The sequence below is a fragment of the Panulirus ornatus genome, chromosome 11, assembly GCF_036320965.1.
Source record: "Panulirus ornatus isolate Po-2019 chromosome 11, ASM3632096v1, whole genome shotgun sequence".
NCBI classification, from domain to species: domain Eukaryota; kingdom Metazoa; phylum Arthropoda; class Malacostraca; order Decapoda; family Palinuridae; genus Panulirus; species Panulirus ornatus.
The window spans coordinates 51,153,196-51,176,413 of record NC_092234.1 but is presented as its reverse complement, the minus strand read 5'-3'; the positions used below and the strand labels follow the sequence as shown (position 1 = coordinate 51,176,413).

Sequence of the window (23,218 nt, the reverse complement as noted above, 5' to 3'; positions counted from 1 at the left end):
TTATCTTTTTCCTTTCCTTCATGCACTTTGTGCTATTTCCCATGGGAGAGGGTGTTGTAATGAATAGATAAAGGTGAGCAAGTATGAATATGTAAATGTGTATGCAAGTATGTGTATGTTTATGTTTTTTTTTTTTTTCTTTTTTTGCTTTGTCGGTCTCCCGCGTTTGCGAGGTAGCGCAAGGAAACAGACGAAAGAAATGGCCCAACCCACCCCCATACACATGCCTTGATTCAATCCACTGACAGCACGTCAACCCCGGTATACCACATCGATCCAATTCACTCTATTCTTTGCCCTCCTTTCACCCTCCTGCATGTTCAGGCCCCGATCACACAAAATCTTTTTCACTCCATCTTTCCACCTCCAATTTGGTCTCCCTCTTCTCCTTGTTCCCTCCACCTCCGACACATATATCCTCTTGGTCAATCTTTCCTCACTCATTCTCTCCATGTGACCAAACCATTTCAAAACACCCTCTTCTGCTCTCTCAACCACGCTCTTTTTATTTCCACACATCTCTCTTACCCTTACGTTACTTACTCGATCAAACCACCTCACACCACACATTGTCCTCAAACATCTCATTTCCAGCACATCCATCCTCCTGCGCACAACTCTATCCATAGCCCACGCCTCGCAACCGTACAACATTGTTGGAACCACTATTCCTTCAAACATACCCATTTTTGCTTTCCAAGATAATGTTCTCGACTTCCACACATTCTTCAAGGCTCCCAGAATTTTTGCCCCCTCCCCCACCCTATGATCCACTTCCGCTTCCATGGTTCCATCCGCTGCCAGATCCACTCCCAGATATCTAAAACACTTCACTTCCTCCAGTTTTTCTCCATTCAAACTCACCTCCCAATTGAATTGACCCTCAACCCTACTGTACCTAATAACCTTGCTCTTATTCACATTTACTCTTAACTTTCTTCTTTCACACACTTTACCAAACTCAGTCACCAGCTTCTGCAGTTTCTCACATGAATCAGCCACCAGCGCTGTATCATCAGCGAACAACAACTGACTCACTTCCCAAGCTCTCTCATCCCCAACAGACTTCATACTTGCCCCTCTTTCCAAAACTCTTGCATTCACCTCCCTAACAACCCCATCCATAAACAAATTAAACAACCATGGAGACATCACACACCCCTGCCGCAAACCTACATTCACTGAGAACCAATCACTTTCCTCTCTTCCTACACGTACACATGCCTTACATCCTCGATAAAAACTTTTCACTGCTTCTAACAACTTGCCTCCCACACCATATGTATGTATATATGTATATATGTATATATGTAAATATATATGTATATATGTAAATATATATGCATGTATGTGAGAAATACTTAGAAAAGCAAATGGATTTGTATGTAGCATTTATGGATCTGGAGAAGGCATATGATAGAGATGCTCTGTGGAAGGTATTAAGAATATATGGTGTGGGAGGCAAGTTGTTAGAAGCAGTAAAAAGTTTTTATCGAGGATGTAAGGCATATGTACATGTAGGAAGAGAGGAAAGTGATTGGTTCTCAGTGAATGTAGGTTTGTGGCAGGGGTGTGTGATGTCTCCATGGTTGTTTAATTTGTTTATGGATGGGGTTGTCAGGGAGGTGAATGCAAGAGTTTTGGAAAGAGGGGCAAGTATGAAGTCTGTTGGGGATGAGAGAGCTTGGGAAGTGAGTCAGTTGTTGTTCGCTGATGATACAGCGCTGGTGGCTGATTCATGTGAGAAACTGCAGAAGCTGGTGACTGAGTTTGGTAAAGTGTGTGAAAGAAGAAAGTTAAGAGTAAATGTGAATAAGAGCAAGGTTATTAGGTACAGTAGGGTTGAGGGTCAATTCAATTGGGAGGTGAGTTTGAATGGAGAAAAACTGGAGGAAGTGAAGTGTTTTAGATATCTGGGAGTGGATCTGGCAGCAGATGGAACCATAGAAGCGGAAGTGGATCATAGGGTGGGGGAGGGGGCGAAAATTCTGGGAGCCTTGAAGAATGTGTGGAAGTCGAGAACATTATCTCGGAAAGCAAAAATGGGTATGTTTGAAGGAATAGTGGTTCCAACAATGTTGTATGGTTGCGAGGCGTGGACTATGGATAGAGTTGTGCGCAGGAGGATGGATGTGCTGGAAATGAGATGTTTGAGGACAATGTATGGTGTGAGGTGGTTTGATCAAGTAAGTAACGTAAGGGTAAGAGAGATGTGTGGAAATAAAAAGAGCGTGGTTGAGAGAGCAGAAGAGGGTGTTTTGAAATGGTTTGGGCACATGGAGAGAATGAGTGAGGAAAGATTGACCAAGAGGATATATGTGTCAGAGGTGGAGGGAACAAGGAGAAGAGGGAGACCAAATTGGAGGTGGAAAGATGGAGTGAAAAAGATTTTGTGTGATCGGGGCTTGAACATGCAGGAGGGTGAAAGGAGGGCAAAGAATAGAGTGAATTGGAGCGATGTGGTATACCAGGGTTGACGTGCTGTCAGTGGATTGAATCAAGGCATGTGTATGGGGGTGGGTTGGGCCATTTCTTTCGTCTGTTTCCTTGCGCTACCTCGCAAACGCGGGAGACAGCGACAAAGCAAAAAAAAAAAAAAAAAAAAAAAAAAAAAATATATGCATATGTACGTTTATGAGCGTATATGCATATATGTGTGTGTCTGTGAGCATGGATGTGTCTGTCTATTTCCTGGCACCTCGCAAATACTGGAATCAGCAATCAAGTATGAAAAAAATTTCCAAGCCAAAGCTTTTCGTGTTCTTCTCACAAGCACAAGACTCACTTGAGTATTTTCCATTCATGGTTGTGGTGGGTGTCACCCCTTACCACCTTAATAAGGTTTCCTTTCCAAATCTGAGCACTGCAAGCTTTTCATTTACTTACTTATCATATTCTGTTGCTGTCTCCCGCGTTAGCGAGGTAGCGCAAAGAAACATATGAGAGAATGGTCCAACCCACCTACATACACATGCATATACATACATGTCCACACACGCAAATATACATATCTATACATCTCAACGTATACATATATATATACACACTCAGACATGTACATACACATGTACATAATTCATACTGTCTACCCTTATTCATTCCCGTCACCACCCCGCCACAAATGAAATGACAGCCCCCTCCTCCCACATGTGCGCGAGGTATCGCTAGGAAAAGACAACAAAGGCCACATTCGTTCACACTCAGTCTCTAGCTGTCATGTATAATGTACCAAAACCACAGCTCCCCCCCTACATCCAGGCCCCACAAAACATTCCATGGCTCACCCGAGACGCTTCACGTGCCCTGGTTCAGTCCATTGACAGCACACCAACCCCAGTATACCACATCGCCCTAATTAACTCCACTCCTTGCATGCACCTCTACCTCCTGCATGTTCAGGCCCCGATCACTCAAAATCTCCTTCACTCCATCCCTCCACCTCCAATTTGGTCTCCCACTTCTCCTCGTTCCCTCCACCTCTGACATATATATCCTCTTTCTCAATCTTTCCTCACTCATTCTCTCAATGTGACCAAACCATTTCAAAATACCCTCTTCTGCTCTCTCAACCACACTCTTTTTATTACCACACATCTCTCTTACCCTTACATTACTTACTCGATCAAACCACCTCACACCACATATTGACCTCAAGCATCACATTTCCAGCACATCCATCCTCCTCCGCACAACTCTATCTATAGCCCACGCCTTGCAACCATACAACATTGTTGGAACCACTATTCCTTCTAACATACCCATTTTTGCTCTCCAACATAACGTTCTAGACTTTCACACATTTTTCAATGCTCCCAGAACTTTTGCCCCCTCCCCCACCCTATGATTCACTTCCACTTCCATGGTTCCATCCGCTGCCAAATCCACTCCCAGATATCTAAAACACTTCTCTTCCTCCAGTTTTTGTCCATTCAAATGCACCTCCCAATTTACCTGTCCCTTAACAATACTGTACCTAATAACCTTGCTCTTATTCACATTTACTCACAGCTTTCTTCTTTCACACACTTTACCAAACTCAGTCACCAGCTTCTGCAGTTTCTCACATGAATCAGCCACCAGCGCTGTATCATCAGCGAACAACAACTAACTCACTTCCCAAGCTCTATCATCCACAACAGACTGCTTACTTGCCTCTCTTTCCAAAACTCTTGCATTCACCTCCCCAACAACCCCATCCATAAACAAATTAAACAACCATGGGGAAATCACACACCCCTGCTGCAACCCAAAATTCACTGAGAACCAATCACTTTCCTCTCTTCCTACATGTACACATGCCTTACATCCTCGATAAAAACTTTTCACTGCTTCTAACAACTTGCCTCCCACACCATATATTCTTAATACCTTCCACAGAGCATCTCTATCAACTCTATGCCTTCTCCAGATCCATAAATGCTACATACAAATCCATCTGTTTTTCTAAGTATTTCTCACATACATTCTTCAAAGCAAACACCTGATCCACACATCCTCTACCACTTCTGAAACCACACTGCTCTTCCCCAGTCTGATGCTCTGTACATGCCTTCACCCTCTCAATCAATACCCTCCCACACAACTTCCCAGGAATACTCAACAAACCCAAACCTCTGTAATTTGAGCACTCATTTTTATCCCCTTTGCCTTTGTACAATGGCACTATGCAAGCATTCCGCTAATCCTCAGGCACCTCACCATGAATCATACATACATTAAATAACCCTACCAACCAGTCAACAATATAGTCACCCCCTTTTTTAATAAATTCCACTGCAATACCATCCAAACCTGCTGCCTTGTTGGCTTTCATCTTTCGCAAAGCTTTTACTACCTCTTCTCTGTTTACCAAATCATTCTCCCTAACCCTCTCACTTTGCACACCATCTCGACCAAAACACCCTATATCTGCTACTCTATTATCAAACACATTCAACAAACCTTTAAAATACTCACTCCATCTCCTTCTCACATCACCACTACTTGTTATCACCTCCCCATTAGCCCCCTTTACTGATTTTCCCATCTGTTCCCTTGTCTTTAGCACTTTATTTACCTCCTTCCAAAACATCTTTTTATTCTCCCTAAAATTCAATGATACTCTCTCAACCAAACTCTCATTTGCCCTCTTTTTCACCTCTTCCACCTTTCTCTTGACCTCCTGTCTCTTTCTTTTATACATCTCCCACTCATTTGCATTATTTCCCTGCATGCTTTTCATGTTGTATATAAAAAAAATCTAACCTTGCAATTTCAAAGACAAATCACAATGAATTTTTTTTTTTTCAAATATGTTTGGTCCATTACTATTAGTCTAAAAATGTGTAGAGGTTTTGTAACTGTGTCAGGAAAACACACTAAAAAGGGTGGGACTGAGTGTCATGCGAGTTACCCCTACATGTTTTACCATATACTTTACCTACAAAGGAAAATTGATAACTAACCATTACTATATACTTTTTTTTATTATTATCATTATACTTTGTCACTGTCTCCCACATCAGTAAGGTAACGCAAGGAAACAGATGAAAGAATGGCCCAACCCACCCACATATACATGAATATACATAAATGCCCACATACGCACATATACATACCTATACAATTCAACGTATACATACATACATATACAGACATCTATACACACATACATGTTCAAGCATGCTGCCTTTATCCATTCCTGAAATGGCACCCCCTCCCCCCGCACGCACGCGAGGTAGTGCTAGGAAAACACAACAAAACCCACTTTGGTTTGCACTCAGTCTCTAGATGTCATGTGTAATGCAATGAAACCATAGCTCCCTTTCCACATACAGGCCCCACAAAACTTTCCATGGTTTACCTCAGATGCTTCACATGCCCTGGTTCAATCCATTGACAGCATGTCGACCCCAGTATACCAAATCGTTCGAATTCACTCTATTCCTTGCAAGCCTTTCACCCTCCTGTATGTTCAGACCCCGATCACTCAAAATCTTTTTCACTCCATCCTTCCACCTCCAATATGGTCTCCCATTTCTCCTTGTTCCCTCCACCTCTAACACACATATCCTCTTTGCCAATCTTTCCTCACTCATTCTCTCTCTGTGACCAAACCATTTCAATACACCCTCTCTCAACCACACTCTTTTTATTACCACACATCTCTCTTATCCTTTCATTACTTGATAAAACCACCTCACACCACATCTGTCCTCAAACATCTCATTTCCAACACATCCACCCTCCTCTGCACAACCCTATCTATAGCCTATGCCTCACAACCATATAACATTGTTGGCACCACTATTCCTTCAAACATACCCATCCCTGCTCTCCGAGATAACGTTCTCGCCTTCCACAGATTCTTCAATGCTCTCAGAACCTTCGCCTCCTCCCCCACCCTGTGACTCACTTCCACTCCCATGGTTCCATCCGCTGCTAAATCCACTCCCAGGTATCTAAATCACTTCACTTCCTCCAGCTTTTCTCCCTTCAAACTTACCTCCCAATTAACTTGTCCCTAAACCCTACTGAACCTAATAACCTTGCTCTTATTCACATTTACTCTTGGCTTTCTTCTTTCACACACTTTAGTAAACTCAGTCACCAACTTCTGCATTTTCTTACCCGAATCAGCTACCAGCACTGTATCATCAGCCAACAACAAATGACTCATTTACCAAGCCCTCTCATCCAAAACAGACTGCATACTTGCCCCTCTCTCCAAAACTCTTGCATTCACATCCCTAACAACCCCATCCATAAACAAATTAAACAACCACGGAGACATCACACACCCCTGCCACAAACCAACGTTCACTAGGAACCAATCACTTTCCTCTCTTCCTACTCGTACACATGCCTTACATCCTCGATAAGAACTTTTCACTGCTTACAGCAACTTACCTCGCACACCACATACTCTTAATACCTTCCACAAAGCATCTCTATCAACCCTATCATATGCCTTCTCCAGATCCATAAAAGCTACATACATATCCATCTATCTATTACTTTATATAATACATGATACATGATAGAGTTGATAGAGATGCTCTGTGGAAGGTATTAAGAATATATGGTGTGGGAGGAAAGTTGTTAGAAGCAGTGAAAAGTTTTTATCGAGGATGTTAGGCATGTGTACGTGTAGGAAGAGAGGAAAGTGATTGGTTCTCAGTGAATGAAGGTTTGCGGCAGGGGTGTGTGATGTCTCCATGGTTGTTTAATTTGTTTATGGATGGGGTTGTTAGGGAGGTGAATGCAAGAGTTTTGGAAAGAGGGGCAAGTATGAAGTCTGTTGTGGATGAGAGAGCTTGGGAAGCGAGTCAGTTGTTGTTCGCTGATGATACAGTGCTGGTGGCTGATTCATGTGAGAAACTGCAGAAGCTGGTGACTGAGTTTGGTAAAGTGTGTGAAAGAAGAAAGTTAAGAGTAAATGTGAATAAGAGCACGGTTATTAGGTACAGTAGGGTTGAGGGTCAAGTCAATTGGGAGGTAAGTTTGAATGGAGAAAAACTGGAGGAAGTAAAGTGTTTTAGATATCTGGGAGTGGATCTGGCAGCAGATGGAACCATGGAAGCGGAAGTGGATCATAGGGTGGGGGAGGGGGCGAAAATCCTGGGAGCCTTGAAGAATGTGTGGAAGTCGAGAACATCATCTCGGAAAGCAAAAATGGGTATGTTTGAAGGAATAGTGGTTCCAACAATGTTGTATGGTTGTGAGGCGTGGGATATGGATAGAGTTGTGCGCAGGAGGATGGATGTGCTGGAAATGAGATGTTTGAGGACAATGTGTGGTGTGAGGTGGTTTGATCGAGTAAGTAACGTAAGGGTAAGAGAGATGTGTGGAAATAAAAAGAGCGTGGTTAAGAGAGCAGAAGAGGGTGTTTTGAAATGGTTTGGGCACATGGAGAGAATGAGTGACGAAAGATTGACCAAGAGGATATATGTGTCAGAGGTGGAGGGAACGAGGAGAAGTGGGAGACCAAATTGGAGGTGGAAAGATGGAGTGAAAAAGATTTTGTGTGATCGGGGCCTGAACATGCAGGAGGGTGAAAGGCGGGCAAGGAATAGAGTGCATTGGATCGATGTGGTATACCGGGGTTGACGTGCTGTCAGTGGATTGAATCAGGGTATGTGAAGCGACTGGGGTAAACCATGGAAAGCTGTGTAGGTATGTATATTTGCGTGTGTGGACGTATGTATACACGTGTGTATGGGGGTGGGTTGGGCCATTTCTTTCGTCTGTTTCCTTGCGCTACCTCGCAAACGCGGGAAACAGCGACAAAGTGAAAAAAAAAAATTTCCATAATAATAAACATCATTCATTATATTTTTCGTAACACCAAAATCATAAAAAAATGCAAAATTACCAGCTGCATGGTCAAGATCATGTTTGGAGTGGCAACACCACCACCAACTATGCTTGACACATCATCTTGGTCAACTCACTTCTCAAGTCCTCTCATCCAAAACAGACTACATACTTGCCCCTCTCTCCAAAACTCTTGCTTTCACATCCCTAACAACCCTATCCATAAACAAATTAAACAACCATAGAGACATCAAGCACCCCTGCCACAAACTGACATTCACTCGGAACCAATCACTTTCCTCTCTGCTCATAGCAACTTACCTCCCAAACCACATACTCTTAATACCTTCCACAAAGCATCTCTATCAACCCTATCATATGCCTTTTCCAGATCCATAAATGCTATATACAAATCCACCTATCCATCTATCTATCACATTTTTTTCATAATAATAAACATCATTAATTAATAAATTTTTCATAACAGCAAAATCATAAAAGTATGTAAAATTACCAACTGTATTGTCTAGATCATGTTTGGACTGGCAACACCACTACCAACTATGCCAGACACATCTGGGTCAACTCACTTCTCAGGCCCTCTCATCCAAAACAGACTGCATACTTGCCCCTCTCTCCAAAACTCTTGCATTCACATCCCTAACAACCCCATCCATAAACAAATTAAACAACCATGGAGACATCATGCACCCCTGCCGCAAACCGACATTCACTAGAAACCGATCACTTTCCTCTCTTCCTACTCGTACACATGCCTTACATCCTCGATAAGAACTTTTCACTGCTTACAGCAACTTACTTCCTACACCACATACCCTTAATACCTTCCACAAAGCATCTCTATCAACCCTATCATATGCCTTCTCCAGATCCATAAATGCTACATACAAATCCATCTATCCATCTATCTATTACTTTATATAATACATTTTTTTTCATAATAATAAACATTAATATATTCATTAATATATTTTTCATAACAGCAAAATCATAAAAGTATATAAAATTACCAGCTGCACTGTCAAGATCATATTTGGACTAGCAACACCACTACCAACTATGCTTGACACACTCCTTGGTCAACTTTCAATGCTGCAGAGTCAGAGGCCACAAAATCACTCTACGCACAACCCAAAGAGATCATCATCAGTTAATTCAGGATCATGTTCTGCTTAGTCATCTAAATCAAGCTGAAGCCAAGTTCAGTTTTCCTTCCATAAAATGCATTATAATGTCTTTAGTGTGGCTATAAGAGAAAATACTGTGTACTACCAACATGGTAACCACCCAGACCTGGATGGCGGCCTTGAAATAGAGGCATGACACTAGATGCTTGTATTTACAATGAAAGGAGTTTCTTGCCTTCCATAAATTTAAATCATAAGGAATTAAGGGGTTAAAGAGATTATACAGGAACTTCATGTCTATATTATCTACTCTATTTTTCATAGACATTATGTAAGTTAAACAATGAGATCTGAAACACTATACTGTGCTAATTATCTGTACTATAGCATTCTTTTTCCTGCCCTAAAAGCTTTTAGCTTGTTTATGCCCTCCTTGGTGATGCTGATGTGGGGAGTAAATGATATATGTCATGTGGATGGCATTCTGTGGAGTGGGAGTGATTATCATCTAAGGTTAAGGGTTGTAGGGTGAATTCACATCTGTCATGGGTTAAGAGGAGAGAGATGATTTCTGTAGAGATGCAGACATTCTGTTTTGAGTGAGCCAGAGTTCTAACTGTCATGGGTTATGAGGAGACAGATGATTTCTGAAGAAATGCAGACATTGTTTTAAGTGAAACAGTGTTCTGACTGCATCATGAAGTGTTCTATGTTTGCTGCTATATGACTAGTTTCATGATATAGTAATGAGACTATGAAGACACGGATTTGAAAGGATTTTCACACTGAGGTCATATAATAACAGACTGGAGAGGGAAATGGAAAGTACTGATTCCTAAAGGACTTCACTGTAGAGTTAGAGGATTTTTTAGGTGAAACCTTGTGAATGATACTGGTTTGGTGACCACATATGAAGTTGGCTAACTATTCTTTCTCATTTTTAAGGACAGTGTTAAACATCTTTTCTGTAAGAATGTGCTAGGGAAATGGTTTTCAAAGCTTTTTTAATGTCTATTGCCACCAGTCTTATTCTGGAAAGGGGGATTATGGTTGGCTGAAGCCATCTAGGATGTGTTGTGCAAGGTTTGTTTGCAGTGTAATTGTGTTGTAATTGGGTCTTAAAGCCATGATGAGTTGGATATCTTGTGGGATATTTTGGCTGACTTAGTTGTGAATCAGTTCTTAAGAGTCTGGATACTGATATTAGTAATGTAAAGCAATAAGTGAAGGGGAAGTTAGTTGGTTTGGAGCATTTCAGGATGAGTACTATGTTAGCAAATTTCTAGATGTTCAAGATTTTGATGAGCAACCAGGAGTGATTTAAGATGTGAATAAGTATTTGAACTGCAACTGGGATAAAGCGCTAAAACTGAGAGTTTCATATGCTGTCGGGGCCAGTTGGACAGGGGAGCTCTTTAAGGCTTGAAGTGTTGGTGCCAGTGGCAGTGAACAGTGGGCGATAAATTGTTTCTGGGTGGATTTTGTACATGTTTTTCATCACTATAAGGGTGTGGTTAGTTTGCAGCCAATTTCTGAGGTGTTTCATGGGAATGTATGTTTGTTCTATGGAAGAGGAGATGTGTTTAAGTCAGAAGTGCTTATGTGTTGGGGCCAGGGTGGTTTGGAGGGCATACATTTTCTTTCACATTTGCCAGAGTAAGATGCTCTTGGTTTTATGGTTCACCAATTAAAAAAAGGAGTGCCATTTTGATGTTTGCTTTTTAGTAATTCCATTGTCTATATCAATGGTGAGAGGTTTCATATGAGAACGTTTCTTTGTTTACGAGATTTCCAACTTGTAAGGTTTTAATTATACTGCTTTCAAAGTCCTCTTGGTATGTGCTTTTACTCATCTCATTTGGCTGATAGTGTTGATGAAACTTGAGATGGCAAGGTCTTTTGATGAGAACTTATCTAAGATGAAATCTTGAAGCTTGGATATAACATTGTTAATGGTGGCCAATCTGCTTTTTATAGTCAGCATATGATTTTTGGTGGCTGTCTGTGTTGGGTGTGTTTGGTGAAGCACTATCAGCATAAATAAGAGGTCAGAGGAGAATTCATGCAGTGTGTTCCCAGTGGTCCTTGTATGCATAACTGGTGTGTAAAATCTAATGTCTGTTGAGAAATGCTTCTGGAAGTGGTGGGCTGAGAGTTTCACTGGCTGGCTGCATAGGCTGAGGATGCTGAAGAATGTATGTAGTTTATGAGAAGTTCACCTGAGGCATCTTAAGTGAAAGTGTTGAACCACAGTGGATGGTCAGTGGTGTAATTTACACAGAGGCAAGTGACGTATCTGTTGGTCAGGTTCTTACGGAGAGAAGTGTATCTGGAAAGACCAGTAGTTAGACAAGTTATGCAGGTGGTGAATTATATTTTAATATGTGTTGTAAAGCTATATTTTCAAGGATGGCAATCTAAGTGTATTGTCACTGAATGTGATCTTTTCTGTGCACTGAGTGGTATTTGTAGATGGGATGTTGAGGTCTGTAAGTGTTATGAACCCTCCTTCTTGTCCTTGATATCTGTCTTGTCTAATCAGAGAGGATATTTAGTAACCTAATGTTGTACTAAAACTGATTAATACATTTGAGTCATACCTGTATATGACTACAATGACCATGAAGGAACTTCTGGATTCCTAAAATCCAGTGTGAACAATGTGAACAGATGAGCATGTATAACGAGAAAAAAAATCTCATTGGACAATGGAATAAAAAGGAAACTAGGTTTACTATTATGACTGACTGACTTCTTTATCTCTATGACATGCACAAGTAGTAACTACCTAAGTTAAACCACTTACAGGAGATAAGTCACGCCCTTTTTGGGTTCATGTATAGCTGGATATCTAAGTCGAGCAGCTTCTACCTATAAAAAGAAAAAGTCAAAATTACAGGAGAAAATGGTATTAATCATAAATTCACAGACTTAGCAAGACTTGTTTGACATAGAAAAATCTGAGTCAAAAACTATTATATCACCAAAAATATATTTTCAGCAAAATCTAAATTCTGTACATCATTCAATTAGAATCAATTGAATTTCAAAATAATTCTTAAGCTTCTCCTGAATCTAATAGAATGTATTCCCTTGGACAAAATGTCTACCAATACTTTTAATATATGAATGGCTTTCTTTCCCCACAGAAACCTGACTTTCTGAGTATTTTGTCACTTTTTTGAGCAAATTTATTACTTCATCTGTTTAACACATCATGGTGGACTTTTGGCATCATCCTCACCCTTAAAGCATTAAAGATTATGTTCTGACGACAGAAAATAAAATCTCACATAGAAATTTGAAATCAACAATATTGAAAGTTAATAAAATCGATCATTCTGAGTCAACTTCAAACAGCCACAGCAATTTAAAACCAGCATGCCACAAATGCTTCATCCTCTAAGTATCACAAAGGGATCTAAATTCTGGCACATCATCATGATTCTGCTTACAGCTACTCCTTGATTTAAACATTTTGACTCCACAATCAAGACAAAGTACACTGATGTCACAATATCTTCCTATTTTCCACTTACCCCATTAATTAAAAAACATGTGAAAAATGCTCAAATTTGAATGCCTAACTGGGGAGGCACATTAAATGACCAACAATGCCAGGTAAGAAATGCATTTACTTCAACTATTTTTTCCTACATTTTTCAAAAAAAGATGTTTATCAATTCATGTATTAAATAAGAATATACTGAAAAGAACTGTGTTGAAAAACTATATGAAAAGTAGAATTTACCAAATAAGGGATGGGGAGATGGAATACAAGAATGAGCCAAGCAAGGAGTGCACATCCTCCTCATAGGCTCAGGTTGGGGTGTCTGAACGTGTGTGGATGTAACCAAGATGATAAGAAGGGAGAGACTAGCAGCATGTATGAGGAAAGGAACGTGGAAGTTCTGGCTGTGAGTGAAACAAAACTCAAGGGTATTGGGGTAGAATGGTTTACGAATGTCTTAAAGGTAAATCAGGGATTAGTGAGAGGGCAAAACCTCAGGAAGAGGTAGCACTACTGATTAGGCAGGTATCATGGAATAAATGTAGGGAAAGTTGAGCTCCAGAATGTTAAGGGTAAAAATGAAAGTGGATTACAAGAGATGGGGGATTGTCAGTGCTGATCCACCTGGCCTCAAGAGGAATGGTGGAGATGCAAGTGTTTTGGAAGCAGCTGGTGTGTGTCAGCAGTTGTGGTCCGAGATATCAGGTAATACTAATGGGTGATTTAAATGCTTAAGTGAGCAATGTGGCAGTTAAGGGTATGGGAGTCAACAGGGTGCCCACTACTGTGAATAAGAATGGTGAACATTTTGTAGACATGTGCTAAAAAAGGATTGGTGATTGGTACTACCTGGTTAAAACAGGAATATCCATAGGTGTACTTGGGAGAGTATAAAAGATGGTCAAAGGATATTACTGGATTACATTCTGATTGATAAAGTACAAAAGAGAGACTCTTGAATGTGAATGTGCTTCTGAGAGGGGCAGCTGGTGGGACATATGGCCAATATCTAGTGGAGGCAAGGTTGAAGACTTACAGAAATCTTCAGAAAACAGAAAATGATACAAGTGGATAAGTGATGTGAAAATTGGTGAGCTTGGAAAACAAACATTGAGAAACTGACGGCAGAATGGCAAAAGGTAAAGTAAACAAAGCAAGGGGAGTGGGTGAGGAATGGGAGGTATTTAGGGAAGCAGTGCTCGCATGTGTGAGAGAAGTGTGTGGCATGTGGGAGGTGGGCTGGCGAGAAATGGTATTAAGTGATGGGATGATGAAGTAAAATTGCTCAAGAAAGAGAAAAGATAGGTGTACAGGCAATACTTACCAGGAAGAAGTACGAACAATTGGGAGCTACAGAGGGGAATGCTGCAGGGCCTTAAAAAGAGGGCAAACAAAAATTGGGGTGAGTGAGTACCAGCACACTTCAAAGATAATAAGATGTTTCAGAAGGATGTTAATAGCATGAGAAAAATGAGAGAACAAATGGGAACATCAATGAAACAAGCAGACAGGGAATTGATGATAAGAAGTGATGAGATAAGGAGACAAAAGTGATATCTGAATGACTGATGAATGTGTCTTATGATAGGGTGGAAGGTGAAGGGTGTTTAGGCAGAGGAGGTTTGTGAAGTGAGAGTTATGGCTAATGGTTTGAAGAGAGGAGAGGAAATGAGGCTAAGTAGCTGGAGTGGATGGTACTGCAGATGAATTTCCTAAGAAAAGGGGATGGTTGTGTTGAAGACTGGTTAGTCAGGATTTTCAAAGTATGTATGGATCAAGGTGAGGTGCCTCAGGATAGCATTTTATAGTGCCACTATATAAAGGCAAGGGTTCCACAGGTGAGCATTCAGAATACAAAGGTAAAAGGTTTTGTGTGTTCCTGGTAAGATATAAGAAAGGCTGGTGATTGAGATGTTGGTGGCATGCAGAGAGATCATACTGGAGAGGAACAATGTGGTTTCAGGGGTGGGAGATGATGTGTGGGCCTGGTCTTTGCAATAAAGAATATGTACAAAAAAACAGAAGGATTTGCATATGGCATTTGATCCAGAGAAAGCCTATGATGAGGTTGACAGGAATGCTTTGTGGAAAATGTTGCTGATATATAATGTGGGAGGAAAGCTGTAAGAAGCAGTAGAGTTTTTATTGAGAGTAAGGCATGTGCACAGGTTGGAAGAAAGGAGGAAGAGTGGTTCCAGGTGCAGGTGGGTCTCTGGCAGGGGTGTGTCAAGCCACCATGGTACACTATTTACTTTGTTTATGCATGGGATGGTGAGAAAGGTAAATGCATGGGTAATGGAAAAAGGGACAGGTATGCAGCCCGGGATGGGATTGTTATTCGCTGATGAAATACCACTGGAGGCACATTCGAAAGACAAACTGAAGAAGGTGGTGTCAGAATCAAGGAAACTTGAGTAAATGTGAATAAAACCAAAGCTATCATTAGTAGGGGTGTGAGTTTGAATGAAGAAAACTTGGAGGAAGTGGGATGTTTTAGATACCTGGGAGCGGTCATGGCAGCGAATGGAACCATGGAAGTGGAGGTGAGTCACAGGGTGGGTGAGGGGGAAAAAGCTCTTGGGTTATGGAATATGTGGAAAGAGAAATCCATATCTGGGAGTGAAAATTGGTTGTCTGAAGGTATAAAAGTTCCAAAAATGTTGTATAGATGCAAGGCGTGGGCTACAGATGAGAATGTACAGAGGAGGATGGATGTGTTGGAAGTGAAATATATGATAAAAATATATGGTGTGCATGAGTAATAATAGGTAATTAAGAAGTGTGGTGGTGAGAAGAGTATAGTTGTGAGAGCTGCAGAAGGTGTGCAGAAATGGCTTGGACACACGAGCAAAATGTGTGAGGATAGGATGACAAAGAGGAAATGTATGTCAAGACTGGAGGGGACAAGGAGTAGAGTCCAATTTGGAGATGGGAGGATGGAATGAAAAAGATTTTGAGAGCTCGAAGCCTGAACATGCTCAAAGGTGAAAGGGCTGCATGGGTTAAAGTAAGTTATAGCATCGTGATATACAGGAGTGACATGCTATCAATGGACTGAACCAAGGGATGTGAAGCACGCAGAGACCCTGGTATTACCTCACTAATGCAGAAAAGAACAATTATTAAAGAAGAAAGGTTTTAACAACTGCAGGGTGAATCAAATGCCGGAAGGGATTAGGTAAGTCATAACCCAAAAAATAACCAAAACATACCAGAATAAGAAAGTGCATGCCATCCAAATTGACTGATTTGTCTCCACATGAGCTATCAAAACAATGTTGGAGAATAAGAAAATATTCATAGTCAATTAAAGAAATAACATAATTTTGCCCTAATGCTCTCACCAGATTGGTCTCTCAAACATGGAATTCACATTAAACACCAAAATAATAAAATAAAACTATTTCTTGTAAAATGAAAGAACATATAATAATATAACAACAACAAAAAAAGTGACAGTCCTCCCCTTACCCAGGAGGAAACAAAAACCTTGTGTTGGGAGTACACACCCACCTAAAGTTTTTTCACCCTGGGTAAGTTGAGGACTATACCATTTGATTCTTTATCATTTTGTCACACTTATATGATGTTCTTTCATTTCATAAAAAAATAAAAATTCAATTAACGCTACTTTTTCATACTTGCTCATAACTTTCCGCATTAGAAAGGTAACACAAGGAAATGGCCTCATATGATCAATTCCATTCTCTAGTTGTCATGAATAATGCACAGAAACCACAGCCCCCTAGGAACAACAAGGCCTCTACAGCCTTTCTGTAACTTCTCTCGGCTGCTTCATACACCTGGTTCTCTCCAATGATAGCATATTAATCCACATATAACACTGATGATACATCGCTGGTGGCTGATTCATGTGAGAAACTGCAGAAGCTGGTGACTGAGTTTGGTAAAGTGTGTAAAAGAAGAAAGTTAAGAGTAAATGTGAATAAGAGCAAGGTTATTAGGTACAGTAGGGTTGAGGGTCAAGTCAATTGGGAGGTAAGTTTGAATGGAGAAAAACTGGAGGAAGTAAAGTGTTTTAGATATCTGGGAGTGGATCTGGCAGCAGATGGAACCATGGAAGCGGAAGTGGATCATAGGGTGGGGGAGGGGGCGAAAATTCCGGGAGCCTTGAAGAATGTGTGGAAGTCGAGAACATTATCTCGGAAAGCAAAAATGGGTATGTTTGAAGGAATAGTGCTTCCAACAATGTTGTATGGTTGCAAGGCGTGGGCTATGGATAGAGTTGTGCGCAGGAGGATGGATGTGCTGGAAATGAGATGTTTGAGGACAATGTGTGGTGTGAGGTGGTTTGATCGAGTAAGTAACGTAAGGGTAAGAGAGATGTGTGGAAATAAAAAGAGCGTGGTTGAGAGAGCAGAAGAGGGTGTTTTGAAATGGTTTGGGCACATGGAGAGAATGAGTGAGGAAAGATTGACCAAGAGGATATATGTGTCGGAGGTGGAGGGAACGAGGAGAAGTGGGAGACCAAATTGGAGGTGGAAAGATGGAGTGAAAAAGATTTTGTGTGATCGGGGCCTGAACATGCAGGAGGGTGAAAGGAGGGCAAGGAATAAAGTGAATTGGATCGATGTGGTATACCGGGGCTGATGTGCTGTCAGTGGATTGAATTAGGGCATGTGAAGCGTCTGGGGTAAACCATGGAAAGCTGTGTAGATATGTATATTTGCGTGTGTGGACATGTATATATATACATGTGTATGGGGGTGGGTTGGGCCATTTCTTTCGTCTGTTTCCTTGCGCTACCTCGCAAACGCGGGAGACAGCGAAAAAAAAAAGTAAAGTAAATGTTTATAGTTGTGTTACTGGACTGATAGTTTTCATACATGGTGCTCTGACAAGAAAATAGTGAAATTGGAAAAGAATGTAGCTGAGACATTGAAGCTTATTCTTTCATTGAAATGTGAACAAAGGGAGCACTTTTCAAAGTGATAGAGATAGAAAGCAAAAAGGTGTTTTTCATGAATGTACTGGAAAAGTTGAGGTCTAGATAAACTTTTGGTCTGTCAAGGCTTTATTATGGTGGATGACCAACTACCTACCCTCATGTATCCAAGATATGGTTGTACTTTGTGTAATGAAGACAATTGAGAAACATCATAAGCCAATATTCCAGTTTCATGATAAGAGAAGTGGTCCAGGCAGTATGATACAGTGGTTAAATTGATGAAAACTACTAATTGACATTTGTGTAAATAAATTATACATTTCCCTTTTCCATAGCCAGAGGTTGAACCATAATGTGACATTCATTTTTTTTAATTTCATTTCAAGATATGTTTCAGTTTTCTAAATTATTTCTTACATTTTTCATATGTATATGTGTGTATATGTAGGTATATATGTGTATATGTGTGTGTATATATATATATATATATATATATATATATATATATATATATATATATATATTTTTTTTTTTTTTTTTTTTTTTTTTTTTTTTTTTTATACTTTGTCGCTGTCTCCCGCGTTTGTGAGGTAGCGCAAGGAAACAGACGAAAGAAATGGCCCAACCCCCCCCCCCCCCATACACATGTACATACACACGTCCACACACGCAAATATACATACCTACACAGCTTTCCATGGTTTACCCCAGACGCTTCACATGCCTTGCTTCAATCCACTGACAGCACGTCAACCCCTGTATACCACATCGCTCCAATTCACTCTATTCTTTGCCCTCCTTTCACCCTCCTGCATGTTCAGGCCCCGATCACACAAAATCTTTTTCACTCCATCTTTCCACCTCCAATTTGGTCTCCCTCTTCTCCTCGTTCCCTTCACCTCCGACACATATATCCTCTTGGTCAATCTTTCCTCACTCATTCTCTCCATGTGACCAAACCATTTCAAAACACCCTCTTCTGCTCTCAACCACGCTCTTTTTATTTCCACACATCTCTCTTACCCTTACGTTACTTACTCGATCAAACCACCTCACACCACACATTGTCCTCAAACATCTCATTTCCAGCACATCCATCCTCCTGCGCACAACTCTATCCATAGTCCACGCCTCGCAACCATACAACATTGTTGGAACCACTATTCCTTCAAACATACCCATTTTTGCTTTCCGAGATAATGTTCTCGACTTCCACACATTCTTCAAGGCTCCCAGAATTTTCGCCTCCTCCCCCATCCTATGATCCACTTCCGCTTCCATGGTTCCATCCGCTGCCAGACCCACTCCCAGATATCTAAAACACTTCACTTCCTCCAGTTTTTCTCCATTCAAACTCACCTCCCAATTGACTTGACCCTCAACCCTACTGTACCTAATAACCTTGCTCTTATTCACATTTACTCTTAACTACATATATATATATATATATATGTTTGAAGGAATAGTGGTTCCAACAATGTTGTATGGTTGCGAGGCGTGGGCTATGGATAGAGTTGTGCGCAGGAGGATGGATGTGCTGGAAATGAGATGTATGAGGACAATGTGTGGTGTGAGGTGGTTTGATCGAGTGAGTAACGTAAGGGTAAGAGAGATGTGTGGAAATAAAAAGAGCATGGTTGAGAGAGCAGAAGAGGGTGTTTTGAAGTGGTTTGGGCACATGGAGAGAATGAGTGAGGAAAGATTGACCAAGAGGATATATGTGTCGGAGGTGGAGGGAACGAGGAGAAGAGGGAGACCAAATTGGAGGTGGAAAGATGGAGTGAAAAAGATTTTGTGTGATCGGGGCCTGAACATGCAGGACGGTGAAAGGAGGGCAAGAAATAGAGTGAATTGGAGCGATGTGGTATACCAGGATTGACGTGCTGTCAGTGGATTGAATCAAGGCATGTGAAGCGTATGGGGTAAACCATGGAAAGCTGTGTAGGTATGTATATTTGCGTGTGTGGACGTATGTATATACATGTGTATGGGGGGGGGGGGGCCATTTCTTTCGTCTGTTTCCTTGCGCTACCTCGCAAACGCGGGAGACAGCGACAAAGTATAATAAATAAATAAATAAATAAATAAATATATATATATATATATATATATATATATATATATATATATATATATATATATATATATATATATTATCCCTGGGGATAGGGGTGAAAGAATACTTCCCACGTATTCCTCACGTGTCGTAGAAGGCGACTAGAGGGGACGGGAGCAGGGGGCCAGAAATCCTCCCCTCCTTGTATTTTTAACTTTCTAAAAAAATGGGAAACAGAAGGAGTCACACGGGGAGTGCTCATCCTCCTCGTAGACTCAGGTTGGGGTGTCTAAATGTGTGTGGATGTAACCAAGATGTGAAAAAAGGAGAGATAGGTAGTATGTTTGAGGAAAGGAACCTCGATGTTTTGGCTCTGAGTGAAACAAAGCTCAAGGGTAAAGGGGAAGAGTGGTTTGGGAATGTCTTGGGAGTAAAGTCAGGGGTTAGTGAGAGGACAAGAGCAAGGGAAGGAGTAACAATACTCCTGAAACAAGAGTTGTGGGAGTATGTGATAGAATGTAAGAAAGTAAATTCTCGATTAATATGGGTAAAACTGAAAGCTGATGGAGAGAGATGGGTGATTATTGGTGCATATGCACCTGGGCATGAGAAGAAAGATCATGAGAGGCAAGTGTTTTGGGAGCAGCTGAATGAGTGTGTTAGTGGTTTTGATGCACGAGACCGGGTTATGGTGATGGGTGATTTGAATGCAAAGGTGAGTAATGTGGCAGTTGAGGGAATAATTGGTATACATGGGGTGTTCAGTGTTGTAAATGGAAATGGTGAAGAGCTTGTAGATTTATGTGCTGAAAAAGGACTGGTGATTGGGAATACTTGGTTTAAAAAGCGAGATATACATAAGTATACGTATGTAAGTAGGAGAGATGGCCAGAGAGCGTTATTGGATTACGTGTTAATTGACAGGCGCGCGAAAGAGAGACTTTTGGATGTAAATGTGCTGAGAGGTGCAACTGGAGTGATGTCTGATCATTATCTTGTGGAGGATAAGGTGAAGAGTTGTATGGGTTTTCAGAAAAGAAGAGTGAATGTTGGGGTGAAGAGGGTGGTGAGAGTAAGTGAGCTTGGGAAGGAGACTTGTGTGAGGAAGTACCAGGAGAGACTGAGTACAGAATGGAAAAAGGTGAGAACAATGGAAGTAAGGGGAGTGGGGGAGGAATGGGATGTATTTAGGGAATCAGTGATGGATTGCGCAAAAGATGCTTGTGGCATGAGAAGCGTGGGAGGTGGGTTGATTAGAAAAGGTAGTGAGTGGTGGGATTAAGAAGTAAGATTATTAGTGAAAGAGAAGAGAGAGGCATTTGGACGATTTTTGCAGGGAAAAAATGCAATTGAGTGGGAGATGTATAAAAAAGAAAGAGACAGGAGGTCAAGAGAAAGGTGCAAGAGGTGAAAAAGAGGGCAAATGAGAGTTGGGGTGAGAGAGTATCATTAAATTTTAGGGAGAATAAAAAGATGTTCCGGAAGGAGGTAAATAAAGTGCGTAAGACAAGGGAGCAAATGGGAACTTCAATGAAGGGGGCTAATGGGGAGGTGATAACAAGTAGTGGTGATGTGAGAAGGAGATGGAGTGAGTATTTTGAAGGTTTGTTAAATGTGTTTGATGATAGAGTGGCAGATATAGGGTGTTTTGGTCGAGGTGGTGTGCAAAGTGAGAGGGTTGAGGAAAATGATTTGGTAAACAGAGAAGCGGTAGTAAAAGCTTTGCGGAAGATGAAAGCTGCCAAGGCAGCAGGTTTGGATGGTATTGCAGAGGAATTTATTAAAAAAGGGGGTGACTGTATTGTTGACTGGTTGGTAAGGTTATTTAATGTATGTATGATTCATGGTGAGGTGCCTGAGCATTGGCGGAATGCGTGCATAGTGCCATTGTACAAAGGCAAAGGGGATAAGATTGAGTGCTCAAATTACAGAGGTATAAGTTTGTTGAGTATTCCTGGTAAATTATATGGGAGGGTATTGATTGAGAGGGTGAAGGCATGTACAGAGCATCAGATTGGGGAAGAGCAGTGTGGTTTCAGAAGTGGTAGAGGATGTGTGGATCAGGTTTTTGCTTTGAGGAATGTATGTGAGAAATACTTAGAAAAGCAAATGGATTTGTATGTAGTATTTACGGATCTGGAGAAGGCATATGACAGAGTTGATAGAGATGCTCTGTGGAAGGTATTAAGAATATATGGTGTGGGTGGCAAGTTGTTAGAAGCAGTGAAGTTTTTATCGAGGATGTAAGGCATGTGTACGTGTAGGAAGAGAGGAAAGTGATTGGTTCTCAGTGAATGTAGGTTTGCGGCAGGGGTGTGTGATGTCTCCATGGATGTTTAATTTGTTTATGGATGGGGTTGTTAGGGAGGTGAATGCAAGAGTTTTGGAAAGAGGGACAAGTATGCAGTCTGTTGTAGAAGAATGTGGAATGATGTGGTACATCGGAGTCAACGTGCTGTCAATGGACTGAACCAAGGCATGGGAAGCATCTAGAGTAAACCATGGAAAGGTTTGTGGAGCCTGGATGTGGAATGGGAGCTGTGGTTTTGGTGCATTACACATGACAGCTAGAGACTGAGAGTGATCGAATGAGGCCTTTTTTGTCTTTTCCTGCTGCTACCTCACTGAGAGAGAGAGAGAGAGAGAGAGAGAGAGAGAGAGAGAGAGAGAGAGAGAGAGAGAGAGAGACAGAGAGATGCTATGTCATGTGTTACAGTTATCTTCCCTATTTACCCATAAATGTCACAGTTACCCATTATGTCTTATTCAGTTTTGTCTGACAAACTGTATATAACTGAGGCCAGTGAATTTGCCTGTGTGATGTTGCGCAAAATAAAGAGATCTATGTATCAAGATAAATTGTAATATTTATGTTTTGAGAGAGCCATGCTATTTTGCTAATATAAATATATTTTCGGAGTATGTTTGCGTGTGTGGACATGTATGTGTATACGTGTGTATGTGGGCGGGTTGGGCCATTCTTTCGTCTGTTTCCTTGCGCTGCCTTGCAAACGAGGGAGACAGCGACAAAGCATATATATATATATAGGGGAGAAGGAATGCTTCCCACGTGTTCCCTGCGTGTCGTGGAGGGCAACTGGGGGGGGGGGGGGGGGTGGAAATCTTCCCCTCTCGTTTTTTTTTTTAATTTTCCAAAACAAGGAACAGAGAAGGGGGCCAGGTGAGGATGTTCCCTCCGGGGCCCAGTCCTCTGTTCATGGCGCTACCTCGCTAACGCGGGAATTGGTGAATAGTTTGAAAGAAAGAAAGAAAGAAATATATTTTCATCCCTGGGGATA

General features: G+C 41.2%; 1 protein-coding gene across 2 annotated transcripts in view; it reads right to left on the bottom strand.

Moving 5' to 3' along the window:
- Positions 1–23,218, bottom strand: part of LOC139751520 (uncharacterized) — a 122,394-nt gene that overhangs the window by 81,414 nt on the left and 17,762 nt on the right. For both annotated transcript variants that reach the window (XM_071667019.1, XM_071667020.1), the window contains exon 4: positions 12,250–12,314. In XM_071667019.1, coding sequence (XP_071523120.1) covers positions 12,250–12,314 — 65 coding nt within the window. The remainder of the gene's footprint in view (positions 1–12,249; positions 12,315–23,218) is intronic.